The 25,681-nt window shown below is 42.2% G+C and overlaps 2 protein-coding genes across 6 annotated transcripts; one reads left to right on the forward strand and one right to left on the reverse strand.

Moving 5' to 3' along the window:
• CENPQ (centromere protein Q) lies at nucleotides 1-6,876 on the reverse strand. 3 transcript variants are annotated; one of them, XR_002436264.1, is made up of 10 exons: nucleotides 6,725-6,876; nucleotides 6,172-6,327; nucleotides 4,682-4,739; nucleotides 4,209-4,323; nucleotides 3,227-3,295; nucleotides 2,724-2,853; nucleotides 2,195-2,314; nucleotides 1,869-1,946; nucleotides 1,260-1,449; nucleotides 1-171 (listed from the first exon to the last, which is right to left on the reverse strand). XR_002436264.1 is itself a non-coding variant. In XM_021389411.1 (9 exons), the coding sequence occupies exons 2-9, from the start codon at nucleotides 6,322-6,324 to the stop codon at nucleotides 1,321-1,323; spliced, it is 852 nt and encodes a 283-aa protein (XP_021245086.1). In that variant the 5' UTR covers nucleotides 6,325-6,327; nucleotides 6,725-6,876; the 3' UTR covers nucleotides 1-1,320. The 3 variants fall into 3 exon arrangements, 2 of the variants coding, with proteins under 2 accessions (XP_021245086.1, XP_021245087.1); XM_021389411.1 differs by having other exon boundaries at nucleotides 1-1,449; XM_021389412.1 differs by lacking the exon at nucleotides 6,725-6,876 and adding an exon at nucleotides 6,429-6,536 and having other exon boundaries at nucleotides 1-1,449.
• On the forward strand, nucleotides 6,868-25,591 carry MUT (methylmalonyl-CoA mutase). Of its 3 annotated transcripts, none has more exons than XM_021389399.1 (13): nucleotides 6,868-6,960; nucleotides 8,769-9,180; nucleotides 10,575-10,942; nucleotides 11,626-11,783; nucleotides 13,093-13,264; nucleotides 14,097-14,345; nucleotides 15,760-15,871; nucleotides 16,918-17,033; nucleotides 17,428-17,543; nucleotides 21,233-21,364; nucleotides 23,549-23,696; nucleotides 23,785-23,952; nucleotides 25,163-25,297. In XM_021389399.1, exons 2-13 carry the CDS (start codon nucleotides 8,802-8,804, stop codon nucleotides 25,289-25,291), a joined length of 2,247 nt encoding a protein of 748 aa, XP_021245074.1. In that variant the 5' UTR covers nucleotides 6,868-6,960; nucleotides 8,769-8,801; the 3' UTR covers nucleotides 25,292-25,297. The 3 variants fall into 3 exon arrangements, with proteins under 3 accessions (XP_021245074.1, XP_021245075.1, XP_021245073.1); XM_021389400.1 differs by having other exon boundaries at nucleotides 6,897-7,064; nucleotides 25,163-25,591; XM_021389398.1 differs by having other exon boundaries at nucleotides 6,897-6,932; nucleotides 25,163-25,591.

Below are 25,681 nucleotides of genomic sequence, written 5' to 3' on the forward strand. Positions count from 1 at the left end.
TGCAGAAAGATGCTTTATTTGAGCACAAGGTAGAGCTGATATGGAACGTGGATTGATATTCCTGCAGTATCTCAACAAATCTGAGGCTTGTAGTTCACCTACCCAAAGCCAATATTTGTGAAACTGAAGTTTCAGTTACTTCCAGGTGTCACAGAAGCGACTCAGGATATTCTGCAACCAAAGCAGGAAACAGGACAGAAAGGATAAGATTGCAAAGCTTTTACAAGTTTCATCATTATTGTCAGACCCTTCTCCTGCATCAGGGAAATGAGGAGAGAGTCCTCTCATTAAAATTTACAGTATCTTATAAACAACGTACAGTCATGTCAGTAAGCACTCCCCTAGCAGAGTGATCCAAAGCTTGAATAAATAATTAGAAATATCTATAAGTATAACCTGGTTTTCCTTCTCGTAAGTGTAGAAGAAGGAAATATGAGATGATCATCTCATGTTTCGTTAAGAGCTTGCAAGCAACAGAACAAGCATCTGTGTGGTAAGTCAATGCAAAGAGCACTATGATCCAGCTGACAGTTTGGCTACAGAAAGCACTATTTAATAACTCAACCATTTAAGGTAGAAACTCTACCCTGGAAAAAACACAGGAGATGAAAGTGCATGTGAAAATGGACGTTTGACTTCATTTTCTTTCTCTAAAGCTGGAAAAGAACTGGCAGTTAATTAAATGAGGTGAGTACACAACTTGCAATTTAGAAATTTGCTCTAATTTTCTCATCTGCTCTCTCCAACCGTGAGGATAAACAATGTATGAATGTATTTTTAGAGGCAGTGAATATGAAAATGTAAATAGAAATGAATTATTTCTATCAATTTGACAGGAATTTTGATCTCCTGCCATGGAGGCTTCTTTATGTTTGTTTGTTTTTTTTTTAATAAAAAGTTGATAAGGAGACTTGCAACTGAGCATGAGATAAACATATTTGTACTATATTTCAGGTTTAAAGAGGACTTAATCCCAAAATAAGTGTTAGTTTAAGAGGTATGCTTTCAACAATTTACAGATGAAATACAAAAAGACCAAATACAATAGGTTACTTCACTGTATAAAATTACCTAAGTAAACACAGGCACTGCCTTCCTCCCTCCCTTCTCCTAAGACAACAGATTTCAACATTAAAAGCCATAACAGGTCCAAAAAATAAAATGCAGATGCAAATTTACACCTCGTTTTATATTGGGCAGGACAACAGTAAAGCCATTAGGAACAAAACGCCATTTCCATGACCAGTGTCCCACTGTACCACAGAGCACGCTGGCTTAAGTCCTCTTGTTTCAGAGAAGACTCCAAACATTTCATCTTCCTCAAATGAAGTCCACCTTCTCATAGATCTTTTCAATGAAGGTCAACATATTCCTCATATCAGCTGACTGCTGAATAGTGTTCATATCCTCTAAAAGACCCTTCTGATTTTTTACCATCAAAATTTCTTCCTGAAAAGAAAGAATAATAGGCAATAAAAACTGATTACGTTGAGTCCAAAAGGAGTTTCACTCCATCACGCTTTCATGCTGCATAGCTGTATTTAGATACAGCTAAAAATAAAAGAGAGATTCAAAGGCACAGAATGAGACAGGCTTCCTTTCCATCCATAGATATGCTTCCAAAATGATTACATGCTCCCTAGGACCATAGGGTTCTAAGGACAAGACAGGTATGCCTTTAGGTGGCATGTTTTCTAGGGCTATGTTCTGTTTCTAAAACACAATGATATGTTCTGAACAAAAAGAAAGAACAATCAAAAATCGTTCAGCTAGATTGGCCTTTCTGGCACCAGTTAAGTGATAGAAGAACTTTCTGATGCCTTCCTTCTCTTCATCAAACTGCCTCTGAAAATATACTCCATGCTCACCTGCAAAGTGGGTGCCTGTAAGCTGCGTTTGGGGAGTTCTGGAAGGTGGAGTTCTTTAGTGTCACCTTCCCGGAACAGCTAGAAGGGAAAAAATAAATAAAACAAATAAGTACAAACAAATATCAGGCAGACAAATAGGAAAATAAACTGTCATTCCCCAACTTCTAAAGAACTGAGGTTTTTTTTATTTTGCAACTCAAGTTGAAAAACTGAACAGGTACGTTCCCAAAGGCAGATGAGGCCTTCCTTATACAACATTCTCTGCAAAACAGCTGGGCTCTGCTAGCTCTTAGAACAGCTTCTCCTGGAAGACCTACTGTCATTACCTTCCTGGCCTTTTTTTCTTCTACCTCTAACTCATTCTTGAGCACCTGGATGTCATGCTGCAGTCTCTGTATAGTTTCTTCTGTATGTTCTGCTGATTTCTCAGCTTCATTTATTTCTTCCTAAGATGAAATGTAAACAAAAACAGAACATCTACTTTAGAGATGACAAGACTTCTGTAGGCAATAAAATGCTTAAAAATCCCAACATAAACTGTCCTGAAGAACAGGAAAAAAAAAAAAACGAAACAGAACAGCAATTGAACTTAAAGATGCTTTAAGATGTTCCACCTTCATCAGTACTTGGCAAATCATTGAGGGCTTACTGTCTCTCCTCCAAAGCATCAGTCAAGATACTGGAAATTCAAACTGAACGATACTCTGTGCTGCAGCAAAGGGGGGTGACAATGACAAACAGACTGCACCTCCACAGCAGCACAGCCATAGCCAGCAGTCCTTCTACTGTGTTACAGCATACTAAGGAACAGCAGGAACTTAAAACTTATCTCCTTCCCTTCTGCGCATTTCATACCTGCAATTCCACCAAAGCTGTTTCGTTCATCTCAAGCATTTGTTTCTGTGCCACTTGAAGGCTCAGGATGTTGTTCAGGTTGCTCAGCTTCCCTGAGGGTACCTTTAGGGTCTTGAAGGTTCTCAGCATCCTTCATTAAAAAAAGAAGAAAGAATGACTTGTTTGGAGTTTTTAGCAAAACAAAAAGAAAATTAACTAATGACTTCTCTGGGGAGAAATAAAACTCAATTTAACACAATTGCTACCAATTAAGTAAAAGGATCAAAACAGGAAGAAAAGCTGCCTTAAATTATTTTCCAAAGCGGAATTCTAAAATTCATTAAGTGCGGGTTAGCAAATGTGATGCCTGTCTACAAGAAGGGCACAAAAGAGGATCTGGAGAATTACAGGCCTGTCAGTGTGACGTCAGGGGCAGGGAAAGTCATGGAGCAGATCATCTTGACTGCCATCGTACCACAGGTACAGTAAACCAGATGATCAGACCCCAAATTATGATTTCTTACCTTTCTGCCAGCAAATTGAGGTGTTTCTGAACATCTTCTTTCTCCTTATTTTGTTGGCACAAAATAGATCTGGAAAGAAAAGAAAGGCAACATTTTCATCAGAAAGCCTGAAAACATGAAGAACACATCTGGACAAATGAAAACAGTCAGATGAAAACTTCCAGCTTCAGACAAAGTGTTACATCATACATTTTCTGGTAGACAAGGACGTGGGGGTTTTGGTCAACAGCCACATGAATACGAGCAGTGAGCCCAGGTGGCCAAGAAGGCCAATGGTGTCCTGGTTTTCATCAGAAACAGTAGCCAGCAGTACTAGGAATTGACTGTCCCTCTGTATTCAGCACAAGTGAGACCATATCTCAAGCACTGCGTCCAGTTTTCAGCCCCTCACTATAAGGAAAATACTGAGTTGCCTTCAGCATGCGCAGAGAATGGCAATGAAGCAGGTGGAGGAACTAGAAAGCAAGACATGTGAAGAGAGGCTAAGGGAAGTAGAGTTGTTCAGTCTGGAGGAGGCTGATGGGAGATCTCTTCAACTCCCTGGAAGGAGGTTGGAGCGAGTTGGGTGTCAGTCTCTTTTCTCAGGTGAGAAGTGATAAAACATAAGCCAACAGACCCCAGTTGCACCAGGGGAGGTTTAGATTGGGTACCAGGAAGAGTTTTTTTCATGGAGAGGGTGGCTAGGCATTGGAACAGTCTGCCCAGTGAGGTGGTAGAGCACCCAACCCTGGACATATTTAAGAGATATGTGGATGGGGCACCTAGGGACATGGCTTAGTGGTGGACTTGGTAGTGTTAGGTGATGGTGGACCTGACCACAATGGTCTTTCCAAAACTAAGTGATCCTATACCAGGTAAAACATATCTAGCCAGCTATATCACTCAAAAGAGCTCCAAAGCTTTCCTGACCTAGGCAGTATTATGATTTTTAGTCTATTCCTTGTGAAAGCAAAAAAGAATCACCAGGATATTTGGCACTTACAGTATTCCTGAGTTCATTACACTTTCCAGAAACTTCCTGCTGCTCTCTGAGAGCGGTTGCCACGATGCTAGCTTAGCACTGGATAGCTTCACTTTTTTTGAATGACCTTTTTCGCCTGATAACACAAAGGTAGAAAGGAAAAGAAATTGCCAAATTTTGATAAACAGCTTGCTCACATAGTAATCAAAGATGTAATGGCTCATATCTTTCCATCTCAGAAAAACGTCACATCAAATCCATCCACATTACGTAGGGCTTATTACTTGCAAGTCACAAGTTCTTTAACAAGCACAAAATAGAAAAAACTTCCTTCCTATACTAAGATTGTACTGCAAATATGCACTGTTACTGTTCAGAAAAAACCCTCCAGCTTATTTCAATGACATACCTTAAACACCCATGACTTCAACACAGTAGTTACTACCAGCACTATATTTGTATGAGTCAAAAATAAGGAAAGAACACAACCTGACCTGCAGAGGAAGAGTCCTCATGTTCCTCATCTCTCCTTTCGACTGTCCGAGCGATATGCTGAAAAGAAAAATTTACCATAAATGTTGTAATTTTGAAACATCCTTTACAGGGCAATCATTCATTTACTACCAGAAACCTGCTATAAAACGTGAAAGCACTTCCATGCTACAAAAAAAGCTTCCTGAACCATAACACTGTAATTAATCTCAAGCAAGTTAAGGAAAGCAACTCATTCTTCTTAGTTCCTCCTGTTTGAAGGATGGCTCATGCAATACACAGTATTTTTGGCTAACCAGGGCTGTGTTAACTCAAGTGATGGCAAATAATTTTATGCTTTTTCATACACTGGCTAAATTCAGTCCTGTGAACAGAGAAAGATACGCAGCCACGCTTTCCATTCTGACACAGGAATTTGAGAACAGGTTTCAAGATGGATGAAATAAATCATCAATTTTTTGGTATATTTGCAATTCCATTTTAGTTAACATAGATGTATTATCTGCAGATTTTCAAATGGGAGGTATAGGGTTGCATATCTGATCAAAAATCAGATCATGTCTCTTTATCAGACTTTCATAAGCCCTATCTTTCAAGAGAGAGATATCCCTCAATCCACAGTCATGCCTTATTCACGTCATCACTTTTTGGCAGTACGCACATTTGTGGACAACTGATTTCAAGGATGAAGCACAGGAAGAGTAAAATTTCATCAAAAAAATCTCTGACGAACACCTTGAGAGCTCACTAAGAACGGCAACCACTGCCATTGAACCTGCCTGATGCATTAGTGTCACAAAAACAAGGTCACATATCCCTCTGGGTTTAGTTTTGTTGCTCCCTTTTTGTGTTTGAATAAAAGTTAAAAAAAAAAAAAAGAAGTTTTTATTTATATACATTAATTATATTACATAGAAAGGCTGCTCCGAAAGTAGTGCCTCTTGTTTTATTACGTTGGCCCACGATGTCAGACGCAGATGTCGGTGGGATGGCAGTAGAGGTTGAACCTCCCCACCAATATCCCAGTACACACAGACAGACTGACAGAATGGTGTCTGACAGGGAAGCATAGATGAAGCAAAGGCGTGCCACTGAATTCCTCCATGCAGAAAAAAATGGCACCCACTGACATTCATCGACACTTGCTGAGCATTCATAGAGACGGAAGAGTGAATGCAAGCTATTGGTGGTAGGTGGATGGTTGGACTAGGTGATCTTGTAGTTCTTTTCCAACCTAGCTAATTCTATGATTCTATGATTCTATATGTATTTTATATGCAGCCAAAGACAATTCTTCTTCACTCGGTGCAGCCCAGGCAAGCCAAAACGTTGAACCCCATGGCCTTGGCCAATGTCCATATGAGCATTTCCTCACGAGGACTAACGTTAATGAGGGATTCATTATCAATTACGCCAGAAAGGCAGGCAAAAATCCCTTTCTTTCTTTCTTCGGTTACCTTACTAACTCGCTTTACCCAAAAGAACGATTCACCTTTCTTTTTTGAGCTTTTTTTCTTCCTTCTTCCCCCATTCCCTTCTCTTGGCCGGTAGGTCGCTGCTGGTTATGTGACTTGGTGGGTTTTCTCACTGTTTCCTCATCGGTGACCTCTCCCTTTTCACTGGAAGATGCACGGCGGCGCTTCATGGTCTGCAAGCCGCATGGAACAAGAGGAAACAGGCTGTTACAACCAACAGGCATGTTCCAGTGCTCTGCCACACTCACAGCGAGGAGGTTTTCCTCGCACTCACATGGAGCTTCCTCTGCTCCAACGGGAGCCCGTTGCCCCTTGTTCAGTCCCTGAAAGGAGCACGGCTCAGCCGCGAGTTACGTAGGAAGGCACGGCCAACGTTACCTCTGTGCAGACTACAACTCCCAGCATGCACCGGGGCCCGCGGCAGCTGCGGCGCACACCCGCCGAGCGAAAAGCATGCTGGGAGCTGTAGTCTTTAACTGAACCCGCCCCGTTGCCCCGAGTCTATGCCGGAAAACACAGCAGGAACCTCCAAGCGACCCCTCCACCGCCTCACCCTGCCCAGAGACTCACCACCCCGCCGCTTGCTCAACGCTCCCACCACCACCACCACCGCCGATTCGCGTCAGCCCGCCGAGCCGTTAGCAAACCGTATCCCCCGCGCGCAACCGGGCGCACGCGCACTGCGCGCCACCGCCCTCCGCGTAGAAGGGCGGGAGCAAGGCGGGAAGCCGCGCATGCGCGGTGCTGCTGGACGCGCATGCGCGGTGCTGCGAGAACGGTGGGCGCCGTGAGGGGAATGCCAGCAGGTAGAGGGGTTGTCAGCGCTGGGGCGGCTCTGGGGTCGGTCCTAATCCCTCCAGCTCTATCGTTCTCTGCTGGACAGAGCCGGGAGGCCTCAGGGAGGCCTCAAGTCAGGGTCCCCGCCCCTATTGGCTATCGAGGGGGTGTGTGTTTGTAGTTAGGGCTGTGGGAGCGGAGGGCCCGGCCGCGGGGGCAAGCGGGGCTTTGTGGTGTCTGCCGCTCCCCCCTCCCCCCCCCGTGAGGGGCAGCTGTGTGTGAGGAAACGTGTTTCCAGGCGGCTGTGATGAGGCAGACGGGAGAGTGGCTGGCCCCGGAGCCAAGCTGTGGGATTTTGGTTTTGCAAGAAGCTGTAGGGATGGGGGAACACGGGGCTGAGATGGAAGAGGTTACGACACTGGGGGGGGGGTTAATGAGTTTATCCCCAGTCTTTCCAGTGACTAGCGGTAGAACGTGGGGGAATGGCATGGAGATGCGACACAGGATATGATATCATGTTGGATATCAGGGAAAGGTTCTGCCCCAGAGGGGAGTGGGCACAGCCCCGAGCTGCCAGAGCTCTGGGAGCATTGGGATACCACTCTCAGACGTACAATATGATTTTTGGGTGGTGCTGTGTGGAGCTGAGGGTTGGACTCAGTGATCCTTATGGGTCCCTTCCAGCTTGGGAGATTCTGTGATTCTCATCTCATTGTCACCTGTGGTGGGAAGAGCTCTGCAATTTCTATGTTCTTAGCTACTGCGTTTTGCTGCTGTTTTCTTTCCTAGTGTGGCTGTGATTTTCGTCTAGCCCAAACCACCTTTTCCAAAGTGTTGATATGCCAGCCATTTTCTGACAGCATCCTCTCTTCAGAGTGCCTCTTTGATTCTGAGGGTCCCTCTGATATTAAGGAATTTGTAGATCAGAGGGGAAGAGAAGGCAGTTAGGCATGCAGTCTTAGTGCATTGCACTGACATTGCATTTTCCCTCTGTACTCGGCACTGGTGAGGCCGCACATCGAGTTCTGCATTCACTGTTGAGCTTCTCACTGCTAGAAATACACGGAGGCCCTGGAGCAGTTCCAGAGAAAGGCAACATTGCTGTGAGGGGTCTGGAGCACAAGTCTTATGGGGAACAGCTGAGGGAACTGGGGTTGTTTCATCTGGAGAAGGGGAGATTCAGGGGAGACCTTATCGCTCTGTACAACTCCCTGAAAGGAGATTGTGGCAAGGTGGGGGTCAGCTTCTGCTCCCAGGTTACAGTAATGGCACAAAAGTTAATGGCCTCAGGTTGTGCCAGGGGAGATTAAGGTTGGATATCAGGAAGAATTTATTCTCCAGAAGAGTGGGAATGCATTGGAAGAGGCTGCGCAGGAAAGTGGTGCAGTTACTGTCCCTGGAGGTGTTCAAGAACCATGTAGATGTGGCACTGAGGGGCATGGTTTAATGGGCATGGTGGTGATGGGTTGGACTCGGTAATCTTAGAGGTCTTTCCCAACCTTAATGATTCTATGACGCTATCACTTTCAGTGGCTGGTTAATGATGGTGTTGATTAGGGGCTGAAATAAGTTATGCGTTTCATGTGTGGCTGTAGATGAGTTGCAGGAATGTCTTCTCTTGCTGGAGGAACGTGTAGGATTTTTCCTTAGCTCTTTTTTTGCATTGTCTGGTTGAAAGGCAAGGGAAGGGGATGTCAAATGAGCAAGTGAATAATACACTTCTGTTTATTCCTGCATAACTGGTTCTGGCGTTAGCAACTTGCTTGAGCTGTCACGCTCACTTCTCCCGTGTCAGACTTATACGATAATGTAAAATACGTCATTTTAATCCCTTCAGCTCACGCCATACTGGCCAACCACTGGGGCAAGCATGCTGAGAACCAAGGATGCTCTTCTGCGCCTGCAGTCCTGCCGTTGCATTTGGCCAGCGCAGCTTCCAGCCTGCAGGCTCGCACGGCGTTCGCTGCACCGTCAGCCACTGCACCCTGAGTGGGCTGCCCTTGCTGAAAAGCAGCTGAAAGGCAAGAATCCAAAGGATTTGATTTGGCGTACCCCAGAGGGGATCGACATCAAGCCCTTGTACTCCAAAAGGGACACGGAAGAGCTCCCTGAGGAGCTGCCAGGAGTGAAACCTTTCACTCGAGGGCCCTACCCAACCATGTATACGTACAGGCCATGGACCATCCGCCAATATGCTGGCTTCAGCACCGTGGAGGAGAGCAACAAGTTCTACAAGGACAACATTAAAGGTAAGACAGCTGTGCTGGGAGACAGCGTAACCAAGCTAAGCAATGGGAAAGATCCCCACGAAGAATTGTATGTCAGATGTGATTATGAAGCCTTGTGGGTTTTGATATCTGCCGGGTTTTTCCCAGTGGTACTGTGTTTCCTTAAAACTGGTAAACTGGGTCATTTCTGAAACTCTCCTTGCTTCATTTTACTATTGAGATGGGAAGATCGACATGTTAAACGCCATCTTTAGCTGTTCTGCCTTGATTCTGACAAAATTTGGCAGCATCCCAGGGTCCAAAGAGTAGAGAGATGGTGGAACACTTCGCTCTTGTTTTGTGATCATGTAGAAGCTTGTAGAGAAAAAAAAAAATCTGAGCTTTGTCACTTAGGTTTCTGAAATTCGTGCATACTGGTTCCCATCTCATGCTGTCAGTTTTATAAATAAAGTCACATAAATACATAGGCATAGTGTCATTCACAGTGTACTAGTAAGGCCAGCTTCATAAAAGATTGGTATTTGCATTTCTTGAGAGCAGTTTCCCCAATATTTCTGCAGAGGGCTTTGCTTTGCAAAAGCAGTTTTAGGTATTTTCCACTTGTAAAAGTCTCAGTAAATTAAGAACATACACATGCAAACAAACATTTCAAAGGCTGTTCTCAATCTACTCTCTTGTACAGTTGCAAGTTGCTACAGAAGGGTTAAATGGGAGCATTGCTCAGTTAACCAGGAGTGCTGTAGTAGCTGGTACCTGCGGGCTAAGAGTTCTGCAGATGATAAGAAGCTGCTTTGCAAAGGAGTTAGGTGTGGTTAGTTCAGGAGCAGCAGTGCTGATGAGAGGATGGATGTCTGGGATTGGCAGAGTTTCAGGTGCTGCTTTCACGTCTCAGCAACAGAGCTCTAACTGACTGGTTCCCTGCTCTACATGGATAATTTTCTCTCACTGCAGATTTAGTGATGCATCATTTCTCGTAAGGAATACTCAGCATACGTCGTTCAAGCCATGGTAATGGTCTGTATTCATTTTTGTGGTAAAGAGAAGTTAATGTGATGTGGTTTATCACACTTGTGTTTCCAGCTCAGCAGTGTTTCTGTATGCAAATGCTGTGTATACACATTTATAACTTGTGCCTCGGTAACGTGTTAAGCACAGTAAGCTGATGATGTGGCTGAGATGGAAAGACTGTAATTGTTTTTTGGTCAGCTAAACCTTTTCAAGTTTAAATTTACCACGTATTAGGTGACTTTGGAGAAATCTGAGCGGGAAGCAGCAAAAAATGGGTTTATTGCGCAACGTGAATGGTGGAAAATAAACTTAATAAAATTAGATCCAGTTCTAATGCAGCTGTTTAATGCTTCTGCATCTTTTTTTTTTCTTTTTTTTCTTTGTTTTGTTTTCTTTTCTGCACTCAGCTGGCCAGCAGGGGTTGTCTGTTGCTTTTGATTTAGCCACCCATCGTGGCTATGATTCAGATAATCCACGAGTCCGAGGCGATGTTGGAATGGCTGGAGTTGCCATTGATACGGTGGAAGACACCAAAATCCTCTTTGATGGAATTCCTTTGGAGAAAATGTCAGTTTCTATGACAATGAATGGAGCAGTCATTCCCGTGCTGGCAACATTCATTGTAACCGGGGAAGAACAGGGAGTGCCTCAGGCCAAGCTGACAGGGACAATCCAAAATGACATACTGAAGGAGTTCATGGTCCGAAATACCTACATTTTCCCTCCAGAACCATCAATGCGGATTATTGCTGACATCTTCCAGTACACCTCAAAGGTACTCGTTGTTTAAGTGTATTTACTTCATGTTTTATACCCAGTTAACTATTTATAAGGAACTTTGCAGAACAAAGCGGAAAATGGGAAGACCTGTCGTAGTGAACAAAGGTGCAGTTGGGGAAGAAGATGGGAAGACAAGTTAAGGTCCCAAGTCGTTTACAGTCATGTATAATTTTTAGGATTAAGTAAATTCAAATCAAAATCAAATTCAGACAAGCCTGAAAGGGTGGCAGGAAGCTCGGAGACGGGGAGTAGGGAGGCTTTCTGTTGCAGAGAGGAAGAAGCCACGTAGTTCAGAAGCATTATTCAGCTGTAAACTGGAGCAAGGAGGTGGAAAATCTTGAAGGCCTTGCGCTGTGAAATAAAGCATGAGAGGCAGATAATGAAAGGAGTGAAGCCCCGGACTTATGCCAGGAAGTTTGGTGCTACCAGTTGTTGTGTGAGTTCCATTTTCATTGGAAAGCTGGGACACCCCGAGGAAGAGTGTGTTAATGAAGAGTAATAACTTCATAGTGAAGAATAGTAAAAGCATGTGGAAGTATGTGAAATAAACATCTGCAAAGAACATTTAATGTGTTGTATTCGCAGTCTACAAATAGTGGATTATTTGTGAGTGTTGTTAGCACATCAGGTTTCCCCCTCCCTTCTGCTGTCATACACTTTTGTCTTTTATTTTTGCAGTATATGCCAAAATTCAATTCCATTTCCATCAGTGGATACCATATGCAAGAGGCAGGAGCTGATGCCATTCTGGAATTAGCTTATACTATAGCAGATGGCTTGGAATACTGCAGAACTGGACTGAAAGCTGGCCTTACCATCGATGAATTTGCACCAAGGTGAGCTAATCACAAAACTCATTTTTGGTAAAATCCTTAGAGTTTAATGTTCTTCAGGATTTCTACATGTGCAAGTAATATTTGCAAGGCTCTTATTGAGAATATGTTTTCCTACCATTGACACTTTGTAACGAAAAACAAAACAAAAAGAATGCTTAGCTGGTCCAACAGCCACTTAGACTACATCTGTTTTAACAGAATGAATAAAACTAATTCACAAGCCCAGGCTTTGCCCAGGCCTGTTGTAATAGTTGGATTCTGAATCACAAAAAGGGTCTCTTAGCAGTTATTGAAAGAGATTCTGATGCAGTTGTAGCTTGAGGACTGCAGAATGTATCAAGAGCTCTTACGCTATTGTTGAATCTTTTGTTACCTAGCATAATTTAGAAATATTTGGGAAAAAAACATATGTTTGGCAAAGTGGAAGTTATTTCAAGCATCTTACAACTGTGTGTTTCTGAAACATGTCATTTCATTTTCTCCAGAAGATGATGAAGTTGTTTAGTTACTGCCAAACTGTGAGTTTCAGTGACCTAGTTATCCTGATTTACACGTTCCCTAACTATGCAGTGAGTTCATGAAGCCTGTTGCACTGTCATTGTCTTGTGAATTAAACTCTGTTTCCAAGATCTTTGACAAAAACAAAGTGGATCGTGCAGACAAAGAGAGAGCCTCATTGTCAGACTGCTGATGGAGGTTTCTGGTGATGGAGGTGCTGTGAGAGGCTTTGGCAATTTGTTACAGTAACAAATTCAGTGCACTTTTAGTATCATGAGTTTTATTGGCTTTATGCATATTTGCTTTTATGAATCTTAGAAGTTATAAATAAAAAAAAAAAGTAGATTAATCAGTCTGTACATCAGCATTAAGCTGATGTTGGATTTGGAATAAAGTGGTCAGAAGAAGAAGGATGAAAGCATATTTATAATCTGTAATGTGTTCTGGTCATAAGTCATTTGTGAGTGATAGCCACAGAAACAGATTGCCTCCAGGATCGTGTATTAGTGACCTGCTGGAACACTTCTTCCCCTTGGGCTCCCCCACAGACCATGGGCACATCTTAGCAGTTCCAGAAGCCATAGTCCCTGGCAGTTTGCCTGCAGTTGCCTTGTTTCAAAGTTAAGACCACCTATGGGCATAGATGTGTGTCTTCTGTAGCAAATGGCATCAGTGTCCAGGAACATTCCCATCATCTCACGTAAATCTGTAAAATTAAATTAACTGGGGGCCGTGCTATAGGTCTCGTCCTTTACTGAAATTGAGTTTTTACACTGGTTTATTTTATCCTGCTCGTGTACTCTTATTACAGACTGTCCTTCTTCTGGGGAATTGGCATGAATTTCTATATGGAAATAGCTAAGCTTCGAGCAGGGAGGAAGCTGTGGGCTCACTTGATAGAGAAAATGTTCAAGCCCAAGGATCCCAAATCTCTGCTGCTGAGAGCTCATTGTCAGACTTCAGGCTGGTCACTCACTGAGCAGGTTAGAAACTGGTCTCTATTTCCTAATTAAAATATGTTCTTATGGGGTTTATCTTCAAGAGGGCTGTTACAGGCACCTGCATTGAGTGAATCTTCACTGTCTTAGGACACAGGTTGCCCAGTTGCCCTTCTCTGAAGATCATGATAGTTGTTTTACTCTGAAGGCTCCTGCACACAACTCAGCTATTGAAATGTCTGAAAAAAAAAAGCAGAGAAAGATCTTCACCTACATGCTAAAATTGCATTTTGTAGTGCTGACTTTCTTTTTATATGTCGCACTCCAGATTATCCATTTGTTTTGGTTAATATCCCTATTCTCCCTTAGATATCTTTCAATTTTGTGCTACAAGCAAATTTCAACAGTAACTCCTACGTTTGTGTAATACTATCATTAGTGAAAATACTGAGCACGTTTGGCTCCAGAGTAGATCTTGACTAGTGACCTGTCTGCCAAATGTGCTCTGAGACTTCAGGAATTCTGGGGTGGAGGAATCCCACCTCTTCCATCATCTCCACTTTGGATTAATGAAGTTATTTGTAACACAACTAAATATAAATTCGCCTTTGCTTTATTATTGTGACCAGTATCCTCATACACAGATAATTCTGGCTTGCTTTGTTGATTAATCTCTTTGCCTGAAATACTGTTGAGTGATATATCAATTTCATTGCATGTCTTCTATCGACTGCTTTCTTCTTCAGCTTTTGTTGGTGATTACAGTTCTTCTATTGGGAATCTTGCATTCATTTCTATGCAGCAGCATACATGAAACCAATACGCCTCAGCCCTGTGGCAAAAGCTTTGACCATTAGAGCTTTCCTCTTCCTTCCAGGATCCCTTTAACAATGTTATTCGTACTACGATTGAAGCAATGGCTGCAGTGTTTGGAGGCACCCAGTCTTTGCATACAAATTCATTTGATGAAGCTTTGGGTTTGCCTACCGTGAAGAGCGCTCGCATTGCTCGCAATACGCAGATCATAATACAGGAGGAGTCAGGCATCCCAAAAGTGGCAGACCCCTGGGGGGGATCTTACCTGATGGAGTGCCTCACCAATGATGTCTATGAAGCTGCTTTGAAGGTCGGTTTGCATGCTCTTTTATGTTTTGTGGGAGCATTTTAGCTATAAAATTTTTTGAGAGACGACTGTTTCGTATCTTGGTAACTTCTTAAGGAGGAATTGCTTAACACTTAAGCTTCAGTGATTTTTTTTTTGTAGATGAACGTTATAAAAGTACAGTGTTTAGAGAGACACTTTAGCATTTCCACAGACTGCGTCTAGAAAGGAAATATTCCGTTGTAGAAGAGATAATAAAAATTATCTTGTCCTCTGAAGACTCCTAATTTAATAGAATCTATGCTTTCTTTGTAAGTTTAAAGGGGAAAGAAAACCAAAACTACAGCAACAAAAAGAGGGGGTCTGAAGAAGAAAGGGTCAAACCAGCCTACTTAGGTGCATGTGGAACAGGCTCCCCAGGGCAGTGGTCATGGCACTAAGCCTGCTGGAGTTCCAGAAATGTTTGGGCAAAGATGCTCAGAGGGCTGGAGCACATCTCCTGTGAAGAAAGGTTGGGAGAGCTCGGTGTGTTCAGCCTGGAGAAGAGATGGCTCTGGGCAGACCTCATTGCAGCCTTCCAGTACTTGTAGGGAGCTTGTAAGCAGGAGGAGACCAGCTTATTACGTGGGCAGATAGTGGTAGGACCAGGTGGAATGGTTTTAAGCTAAAAGAGGGGAGATTTAGGTTAGATGTTAGGAGGAAATGTTTTACTCAGAAGGCAGCGAGGCAGTGGCACAGGCTGCCCAGAGAAGTGTGGGTGCCCCATCCCTGGAGGCATTCAAGTTGGGTGGGGCTCTGGGCAGCCTGAGCTGGTGGCTCTGTGTTTAGCCTACAGCTAAACAGTGATTCTGCCTTTTAGCAAAAGTGCGAAATCCCAAAATCTATTAATAAACTAATATGGGATCAAACACTAGCCCTGATTGCTCTGTGTAGTGGGGTGCGCTGTCAGATGTCTTTTAGGACAGCGTTAACTAAGATGCTTCTAAACAGTGCCAAGCATGTTCTGATGGCCATTCTTAGTAGGTAGTTTGAGTGCAGTGTTTTGGAGTCGAATGGGCTTTTGTATGAGAGTTGGACCATGACACAGCACTTGCCTTCAGGATCTGGGTAACGGCCTTGGCTTTTTCTAGTTCATTAAACTGACAGGCAAAAGTCAGTGCAGAATCAAGGTCTCAAATTTTAGTCCTTCACGAAGGGGAAACAACAAGCGTTTGTGGTTGAACATGCCTTGTGAATTCGTGGAGTTCTGGCAATAAAAATGGTCTTGTTTTTGAGATATCTCATAATCTATACCAAAACTCTTGGTCAGAGATGCAGAGAGCTAGGAGTGCAGGACGGTATGTTTGGGCGTAGTTAGAATTTGGACGCTAGTGCAACTGCAAAGCTCATTTTGTGAACCTTACTAATCCTCTTTTTCTCAATCTTCTGCGTTTCTCAGCTCATTGAGGAGATTGAAGAAATGGGTGGAATGGCCAAAGCTGTTGCTGAGGGAATTCCTAAGCTTCGTATTGAAGAGTGCGCAGCCCGAAGGCAAGCCAGGATTGACTCCGGTAGGGAGCAAGGAGGCAAAAGGAGGGAAATGTTTTCCACTTTCTTTTTAAGATAGTCCATTTATACTGCAGTTCCTGAATGTAAAACTGTGACAGCCAGCAGATGGCGATGTTGAATGTAACTGGGCAGGTGTCTCAGTTTCCTTGAGAAGCGCCCATTTTTCCTGAAGACCAGAAAAATGCAGTCATTTCATATCAGGAGATGATACAGTTCTTTATTTATGTATAGGTCCATAACCACAAGCAATGAGTGTATGTGTGTGTATATGTGCAATTATGTACGTGTGTACACATATGCATATGTGTAATAAACGTGTGTGAGTATATATATATATGTTTATTACCTCTATTCAATTTCTGAAGTCTGCAGGGATAACTTGAACAAGATAGAATTATATGAACCTTTTCCGAGCATGAATTTGAAGCAGGTCTTAACTAAGACCAGTAAAGAATGATCAATACAATTCTATGTTTCCTCTCCCAATATAAATGACTTCATCTTGCTTTGAAAAGAGGAGTAACATTATGAAGCACTGCAGATAAAATGCTTGCTAAGTCCATACTGGCTGAAAACTGAAATATGAAGGTTTTGAACATGGTAATTATAATTCACGTGGAGTAGACTTAATAGGAACTTGACTTATTTGTCTACTAAAATCAGAACAGTAAATGCAGAGCAGTGTAGAGGACGAGCACTTTGTATAGTTCTGTAAGAATCAGTTAAGTGAACTCAAAAAGAGAAAAATAGCAAATGTTTATTAGTGAGCCACTACTAAATGAGTTTGCAAGATAAATATTCTCTTTCAAATTGTTTTCTGCCCAGTGTTAACTGTGTTGAATGTTCATGCATATAATCATCTCTTACAGTAAAACGTGGAAAATAGACTGAAGTCCTTCCTATATTTTTTTTTAAGTATTTGAAATGTATATAGTTATAAAGCAAAGCACTGTGTCATATTACTTAAAATTTTCTGGTATAAATATTGTGTCTTTTCACAGTAGTTTGCACATATATTCTAAATTTTTGGTGTTTCTACTGGAAATAGGTTCTGAAGTAATTGTTGGAGTAAATAAATATCAGCTAGAAAAAGAGGAGACAGTCGAAGTTCTGGCTATTGATAATTCTTCAGTCCGCAACAAGCAGATTGAGAAGATTAATAAGGTGAGAAATACCTTCTTAAAAATGAAGGCTATTACAATTGCAGATAGAACGTGAGTAAATATTACAGGAAACGTGGCTTCCCAAAAACATGACCCTCAAGTTTCTTAGGATCTACTCCAGTCTTTAGTGGAGAAGCTGGATTTCCGTTCGTTAACTTCAGGAGAGACTGATGGAAATGCCTCAGGAAATGAAGTAGTAATGAAACCATTTTTGTTTGAATTTTGTTCACTTCATTTTAATCATTGCCTTTCCGATAGTCTCACGAGGATAGGAATCTCAAGACTGAGAACTTAACATTCTCTGAAACCGAGAAAGAAAATAGCTATGCAGTGTTATGCATTGAAAGCACGTAACGTTTCTTACTCAGACTGAATATTTTTCTTCTGCACTTCAGGTGAAGGCTAGCAGAGACCCAGCAGCAGCTCAGCGATGCCTCGATGCTCTAACACAGTGTGCAGCGACGGGGGAAGGCAATATTCTGGCTCTTGCTGTGGAAGCAGCACGTTCAAGGTATTAGGGGTGAGGGTGAAAATCCAACTGCTGTTTAAAAACTGTTCATTTTCATCATTCTTGGGTATGGTGTCCGTGAGGTTGGTCTCAAAATCTTTTGGGTTTTATTTTGGAAATGAAAGTAAATGAGGAAGGTTGTATGAATGACATGGTAAGATAGACTGTTACATTTTACAATCTCTTAAAGCTACGCTTGAATTTCCACTAAAGAACAATGGGGATACAAAGTATCTCATCTGAAATGATGTTGTACACACAAGCTGTGTTGTTTCAGTCTCAGACTCTTAGCAGTTTCAGGATGCAGCTGCCTTTTTCGGCCGCCCTGCCATTTTGTAGGTCAGGGACCTTGAGAAGTGTCTGAGGTGTGAAAAGGGATGTGCACAATCTTAACATGGTCTGTTGCTTCATCTTTCCCTGCACCAGAGCTAGGTGTGAAAACATTTTTATCTTTGAAGAAGAATAAGTTTCCTTAGACAAACAGCAGAGTAAAAGATCCTCTTGAGCAGAGCAGTGAGGCATCTTTTAGAGTCCAGTGGAAGATGGATTTTTTTCACCTAAGATGCTTTTAAGGCTATTTTCTGCTTCAAAGTAAACATCAGTCTCTCAAATATAGCATATGTCTGTTCCTCAATTAACTAAATGCCCTAGAAATGAACAAGCCAAAATCGCTCATTTTTGGGATGCCCTCTTGTTTGCTCTCAGATTTCTTCATTCTCTTTTCTTGAAGACTAACAGCCACTCTTTGAATACGTTTTGTCCCACGGACAGCTTGTCATGACACCGATGCAGCAGCATGTCTACCTCTTCCTGACTTGGAATTGTAGAGGTCACTGGAGGATAGCATTGGATTTACCAGGAATTCATGTCTTCTGTACCAAAACTGACAAATTACCTGCTAGTTTCTATCCTTAGTGACCTTGTTTTTATTATTTGTAAAAGCATTCATGGACTGCTGCTCCGCTTTGTAAGTTGCAAACACGGAACAAAATTTGTCCCTGCCCTGGAGCCATGTAGGCTAAGTATGGGATGTGGCCACAGAATGACTTCATTATGGCATCTGATAAAGGGGCTGTGAGCAACTGGTCTAGAGGGAGGTGTCCCTGCCTAGAGCAGAGGGGTTGGAACTGGATGGTTTTAAAGGTCCCTTTCAATGCAAAACATTCTGAGATTCTATGACAACTATCTGGAAGAGCATTGTGAGTACTGTGAACGGTGCAAGGAGTTCTTCTATTAAGGGCAACATGGGAGGAGATTTTTTCAAGATTTCCTTGCTGAATTGCCAAGCTCCTTTGGTTTGGAAATCCCCTGAGAATCTCTGGGAAGTTGAGGGCTCTGATAACAGCACAGGTGGCCAACAATAATTCTGAAAAGTGCAGAAGTTCATAGGATGCAGCTAACAGTGTATGTAAATACATTGTCTGCTGTGGATGCATAGATGGCAGCCACCAGTGCAACATGACAATGAACGAAGCAGAGATTTAAAAATAACTGTTTACTGGCAAATAGTGGGCCAAATAGTTGAAAGGCAAAAGTATTATTAATTAAGAACTTGGAATTTTAAGGGTTGCAGAGACTTGAAGCAGAATGTTCAAAATACCCTAAGGAGATTTCAGAAGCAGCATTTGCAGAAGAAAGAAATGTATCTTGTTTTCTTGTGCAGTGCCCATTTAACTCCAGCCACCAGGTGACACTTCAGTAAAACTGGTCCATTTCTTTTTCACTTGAAACTTTCATTTGCTTTTCTGCATAGAAAGAACAGAAAAGCACAACACAAGTATGCTTACCTGTGCTGCTCTTCGGTTGAAAATGGAAGCTATACTTAACACAGTGCTTTTGCAAAAGAAGAGAAGGAACAAGATTTGTTATGTTCTAGAGAAAATGGTATGTTGTGCCACGGTAAGCCTTCAGGCAGTGTTTTCACAGGAGTAAGTTGCCTGTGTTTATGCAGGATATGTATCTATGTCAAGCTGCAGTCTGTGATGTCTAGCACTCTAAGAGTGAGTCACTCTTTCCAGGTTGTATTTATCAGTCTGCTGCAAACTTGCTGCTCAACCTTGAGGAAGCCACTTCATGTAATGCTTATGCAGTCTGTTTTTCTATTTTTTTTCTAATTAATATCAGACCACAGTAAGATTAACGAGATTATTTAGATATTCTGAAAAACAAAAACCAGTGTAACACAGGTAGTACTTGCTAAGCTTTCTGAGATCCCACAGGTGCTGTGAAAATGAAGAGTATTACGTAGTGATGTCAGCAGGCTCGGATGCACTCATGGACAGGTTGCTTTATAGCTAATGCTCTCTACAGCATTGATAATAAAATAAATTCAAAGAGAGTACCAGTCTACGTCCAGTTCATCTGTAAACTTACAGATGCCAAAGGATCCAGTTAATACAGCAAAAATCCATCTGTTGTATGGATGTGTGGCAGACTGTGTAAGGCAGGAATCACACAGAACCTACTCAAAGTGCAGACAGCAAAAGGAAACCCGAGTGCAGTTCATTTGGTCATCCTCTGGTTAAAGCATATGGACAAGAAGTTGCATCTTGTCCTCGTGTCCTTTGAGTGATTTGTATTAAAACCTTTAGAATACCTAATTTCACCTAAGAGTAGCCTTTAGTTATGACAGGAGAAAATATGAATTCCACAGGCTTGAAAGATGCTTAGCAGTAGTCAAATGGATTAGGTCTCTTTATCTGTGATTACGCTTTCAAAGTGTTCTGTAAGAGTACAGTTTGCCTTCCTTTCACTTTGACAAAGTGTACAGCGAGTTACAATCATCTCTTTGTGCAAATATTTCAGTCTTTTCCTACCCAAAGATAACATATTTTTACTGACTGTTTTGATGAAATATTTCATCAGGAGCTCAGTGGGTACTGGCATACAGTGCCAGCTCCCAATTAATTTCATACCACAGGTAAGAAGTTTGTTGTGATGGAGCTGCTGGGTGAACTGCTCTTCCTCCACAGACGAGCTGCTTTTCCCTTCTAAGTAGATTCAGTATTTGGTTGTGGGCTCACTTGTTACTAGAACACAGCGTTGTCTTTTTGCCACAATTCTGCCTGAGAGATTTTACACGGAAAGGTGGAATCCATTAAGCATCAGATTTTTAAATGCTTTGTAACAGAAGCTGTTACTTCTTGTGTTCGCATGAGAAGGCAGTACAGCCTGGTTTGCTCCTGGCAATTGTGCTACAGCAGTAGAATGTGTATTATCTCTAACATGCACGGTGTCTCAAGTAGCAAACAAAGCTTGTCACTTGCATGGAAATGGATTTTCCCAGCTTCTTCTGCGTCTCAGTCAATAAAATAGCTATGCTGGAAGCAGATAAGTAAAGAAGTACTAAAACATAAGCAGCAAGGTCAAGACAAACAAATTCCAGTAAACAGCTTAGGTTGCAGTCTGCTTTAATTTGCTGCAGTATTTTGCCATCTAACAGTCCCAGCTGCCCTGTCGTATGTAAAGTCACTTCTCACATCAGCAAAACAGTGTTTTCTTAAAAATGCTCTGGCAAGTTCTATTAGTGAGATGTAAGTCAGATTTCCAGAGTTGTAGGGCCACAGGGGAAGCGAGTGTAATTGATTTTGCTCCTGCGGCAAGGCAAACAGTTGGGCTGCTGCCAGTTATTTCTGTATTCTGTTTCCACCTAAGCCTCCTGATGGCATTAATACTTTGTTTCTGCATCCTAGGTGCACCGTTGGAGAAATAACAGATGCAATGAAGAAGGTGTTCGGGGAGCATAAAGCCAGTGACCGAATGGTGAGCGGAGCTTACCGACAGGAGTTTGGGGAGAGCGATGAAATCCTTCATGCTATCAATAGGTGAGAAGGGCTTCGCAGGGAGCCAAACACAGACCCACATTAGGTGTACGTGCTGCTGTGCCTTAAAAAAGCATTCCCCATAGCAAAACAACCACCTGCATGGGCATTCCCATACCTGTAAGCCAGTAAGGAAGATAAGAAAAAATAAGTGCAACAGGACAAGAGTCAACGTTTAATTCAACTTCTAACACTGAGATGGTTTTATGGTTTGAGGATTTTGTTGAAACAGATGAGGCAGCCTTAGGTTTGAGAAGGGTTGAGAAGCTGAGAAACACTGTCTGAAATCCCCATAGGCTGCATTGCTTTGTCTGAAGACTGTGTAATAGTCATCTCTACAAATATTTCCAGTTATTCCTATTTGTAAAACCTGGTTTTGAGCTGCCCTCAAATCGTCCCTGCATCTTCTTTCTTTACTGTTCTTAGAATTGTAAGGCTGAAATCTGCCTGGATGTCAGCATAAAACTTCCTGTCTGTGGTTGTTACACAGTCATATCACTAGGGAGAAAACATCAGAAGATGGCAGTGTGTGAAAACATTGAGTGTTTGGGCCTTTTGGCAGCTTCTGCCTTTGCTGCTGTCCTCCTGGGTGCAGAGACTGACTGGTTGCAATGGGTGGTGATGTAATATGGGTCGATGCTTGCAAGTCCCTGCTCTGTTGGGTCTTATACATTGAAGAGTTATGGGATCTCTTGAAAGGGAATTCACGGATGGCTTCACAGTGGTGATGTTTAGCCTGATTTGAAGCTGGCAGATTACACAGTTTTCTCTTATTTCAAATGTTTATTTTGAATTTAGGTATTTACAATTAAGCCTTTACATGAAGCTGAACTGGTTCCTTGAGAATCAAGAAGTAGCTTTCTTTTTGTATCTGCCTTTATGTCCAAGCTCCTATGAGCCAGCTTGTGTACATGGTAGTGAAGCTAGCTTTGCTACAAGTCACTTTTGCACAGGCCTTCAAAAGTGGAATTTTACACCTGCCCCTCTCTTAACTCAAGCCTTGGGTTGTACTGCCTTAGGTGGTCTTGGAGCACCAAAGAACTGCTGTTGTTGGGACCGAGCCTATGGGTGGGTAAATAAGAAAATAAAAATATGGAATGGAAAACAATACAGAGAGAATTGTAAGACTTTCCAAATTAATGCAGATACCTACGTGATTGATATTCTTAACAGTCCTTAGGAATAGAGAAGGCAGGCCCAACTCCTCTAGATCCTCAAGTAGATTTGTTAGTCTGCTTCCCTCAGCTCTGATGATATAATTCACTTTTAAGATGTGGAAGTTCTTTATTTATTGCTCTTACATGGTGCTTTTTTTTTTCCTAGCACCATCTACTGAGGCTGTTTAAATCTGTGCTGATAAATGCTTTGTCTTGAGTCATTCTTTTCCCCAAACTTAAACCAATGGATTCCTACAGTGAGTAACCCAGTCGAGTCAGCATTTGGTTTTGAGATGCACCAAGTCCATACAGCTCCATCATTTGAAAGAACACTGAGAACAGCATAACCAATATTAAAAAACTCCTTTTAGTAATGTTTCTGAGAAACAGTTGTCTTCGCTTCCCACTCAAGGTCAGATACTGGCAGTATATGGATAATGAGAGCTAAAGTGACAGATTAATCTCAGAGGTTGTGGTTACACAGTCACTTGTAATTCAACAGAAATCTGAACTGTCACTAAACAGAAGGGAGGCACTGGAATGAGGCGTGGAATGGAAGATGTAGTAATCTTTTTCTGCTCTGACTTGTGCTCCCAAATAGTGATGTGCTAGGGTACAGCATGTCTTGTGCCATACTTCAACCTTTTCAAATAGATGTTTATAATTATTCTTAAAGTCTAAGAATTGAGCTTAAGTTCATGGTTATTCAGCTCATTAAATCCTCAGAGAATGCAGTATTTTTTTTTCTGTTGCAAAGTGGAAAAGCAGTGGAGTGGTTTTCTTCAGAAAAGAATATTTTATTGTTCAGAATAGTAAATACAAGAAACGGATTAGTAATCATATAACACGAATATTAAAGCAGTATGCCAGCTACATAAGCAAATGATGACTTGGAAGATCTTTTCATTCATATTTGATGAACAGAAATTATGCTGCAGTTGCAGCCAGTGCTTCTATTTTAAATCTGTGGAAATGCTTCTAGTGAATCTCAGTGGCTAACAGTGATATAATAATACATGTTTTCAATCAGAGTCACCAAGTTCATGGATCGTGAAGGGCGCAGGCCCCGAATACTGGTTGCAAAGATGGGTCAAGACGGCCACGACAGAGGAGCTAAAGTTATTGCTACGGGATTTGCAGACATTGGCTTTGATGTGGACATAGGTCCCCTCTTTCAGGTATGACCGACTGAGCAGTGTTCAATCCCTTGTCTTTCAAATGCAGTGATGATGACTGTTACTTGTCGTGCAATCCCCTTTCATACAGACCCCTCGTGAAGTGGCCCAGCAGGCCGTTGATGCGGACGTACACTGTGTTGGTGTGAGCACACTGGCAGCAGGTCATAAAACACTTGTGCCCGAACTCATCAAAGAACTCGATGCCCTTGGCCGCCCAGACATTCTTGTCATATGTGGAGGTGTCATCCCACCTCAGGTATGCATCGGTATCATTTCCACCTTTGCTGGTTTTAGCTATTTCTTAGGTACTCTGAATGTCAGAGGTGATTTACAGCGCTGAAGGCCGCTGGGGACCATCACCAGGTTCAGCACAGATCTGCAGGAAGGTCGCAGAGCTGTCACGTCTCATTGATAGAGCTTTCTGTACGCCGTGTCCTGGTTTAACTTACATTGTTTGTTGGATGGAATATTAAGTTCTGCTGTAAAGAGACTAGCCTCGGGGAAGTGTTTTTCATGTTCTGTTAGTTTCAATTACCAGTACCTTGTATAGTACTGGTAAAGGCTAGCTCCCATCTGAAGAGAATTTATGACTTTCAGTAATAGTTCTGAAGAGGCACAGTGACTAAGAGATACGGCTGATCAGAGCAGCTGAAGGCTGCACATCTCATTCTCTAGTTTGCTGCTTCTCATGTTCTCTGTCATCAGGCTTAGTCCCTCTCATTAACTATTTCTCCTAAGCATGTTGGATTCTTTCACAGTCAGATCTGTGCCTTCCTCCTAAAATTTTCTTTAGCTCATCCAGAATTTGCCTGGCTGTGACACCTTCAGGTTTGTCTCCTGTCTAGAGAGAGTCAAACTGATTTTGCATACAATTTTCTTTTTACTCCCTTTTCCCTGACTTTACCAGTCAGGTAAGTGTTCAGGAAGGACAGACTTTTAGAATGAACCAATAAAACTCCTAGGATTTTTCTAAGAGACAAAGTGTGTTCTGTCCAGTAGGATGCTACTGGCCTGTAGCTGAAAGAGGTGTAGAATATCCTATGTTAGAAGTAAGAGAGATTACGTCCTTGCTTCTCTCATCACTTTGGAATTTCAGGCCGATCAAATAATCAGAGTTACTTAGATTTCAAGAGACCACTAGCAGTCAGTCACTTATTCCAAACCCTTGTTCAAAGCAGCATTTTCAAAACTGGAAGTTAGATCAACTTCAGATTAGGTCGTTCAGGGTCGCATGCAGTTGACTTCTGACATTAGTCTGATGATAAACTAATAAGACCTTTCTTGTAGATGCTTTTTAGTATTTCTTTATTCCTCCAATTACTATTTTTTTGCCATTTCCCTTGATGCTCTGCTGCCTCTCTTGGGGAGTTGATGCATGTTTTCTCAGGCCCAGCACATATAGTCTCAGTGAAAGTCAATTTTCTGTTGCACTATTAACTAAAGATCTCACATTTCTTTCTGCACAGGATTATGACTTCCTGTATAAAGCCGGCGTTACCAATGTGTTCGGTCCAGGGACTCGTATTCCTAAAGCAGCTGTCCAAGTATTGGATGATATTGAGAAGTGCCTGGAGAAGAGGCAGCAGTCCATGTAATGCTGAAATGTAACACCACTCAACCAGCCTCATGTTAATCACTTTTGGAATGTAATTATCAGCGAGGGATGGCCAGCCGCATTCCTCTGGTTCCACTGCCCCGTGGCCTGGTGTTTTGTGCTTTCTGAGAAAGTTGTAAATTCTCTGCTTGTTCTGTTTGAGGATTATTTATGTATTTACCCCCAGGAAAATTTTATCTCTGTAACTATTAATTCAATGAATCGAGGGAATACGGTAGGTGGGTTTGCTGCTGTTTTTTCCTTTTTTTTAGAGATACTGATAAATAAAATATCAGTTCAAGCTCTTTGGTTGACCTCTTTTGCATACAGATAACCATTTGAATTTTGGAACCGTGAGTTTGGCAGGCACTGGAGTCTTCGGGCAAAATCA

The sequence above is a fragment of the Numida meleagris genome, chromosome 3, assembly GCF_002078875.1.
Source record: "Numida meleagris isolate 19003 breed g44 Domestic line chromosome 3, NumMel1.0, whole genome shotgun sequence".
Taxonomy (NCBI): domain Eukaryota; kingdom Metazoa; phylum Chordata; class Aves; order Galliformes; family Numididae; genus Numida; species Numida meleagris.

Excerpts from the sequence above, each read along its gene's own strand:
- CENPQ (XM_021389411.1), bottom strand. The coding sequence starts at position 6,324 with ATGAAGCGCCGCCGTGCATCTTCCAGTGAAAAGGGAGAGGTCACCGAT. Across the intron at positions 2,854-3,226 it reads CTCAATTTGCTGGCAGAAAG|GATGCTGAGAACCTTCAAGA; the intron begins GTAAGAAATCAT and ends TTTTTAATGAAG. Across the intron at positions 1,450-1,868 it reads TACAGGCACCCACTTTGCAG|GAAGAAATTTTGATGGTAAA; the intron begins GTGAGCATGGAG and ends CTTTCTTTTCAG.
- MUT (XM_021389400.1), top strand. The coding sequence starts at position 6,912 with ATGCGCGGTGCTGCGAGAACGGTGGGCGCCGTGAGGGGAATGCCAGCA. Across the intron at positions 11,784-13,092 it reads ATCGATGAATTTGCACCAAG|ACTGTCCTTCTTCTGGGGAA; the intron begins GTGAGCTAATCA and ends CTCTTATTACAG. Across the intron at positions 23,697-23,784 it reads ACATAGGTCCCCTCTTTCAG|ACCCCTCGTGAAGTGGCCCA; the intron begins GTATGACCGACT and ends CCTTTCATACAG.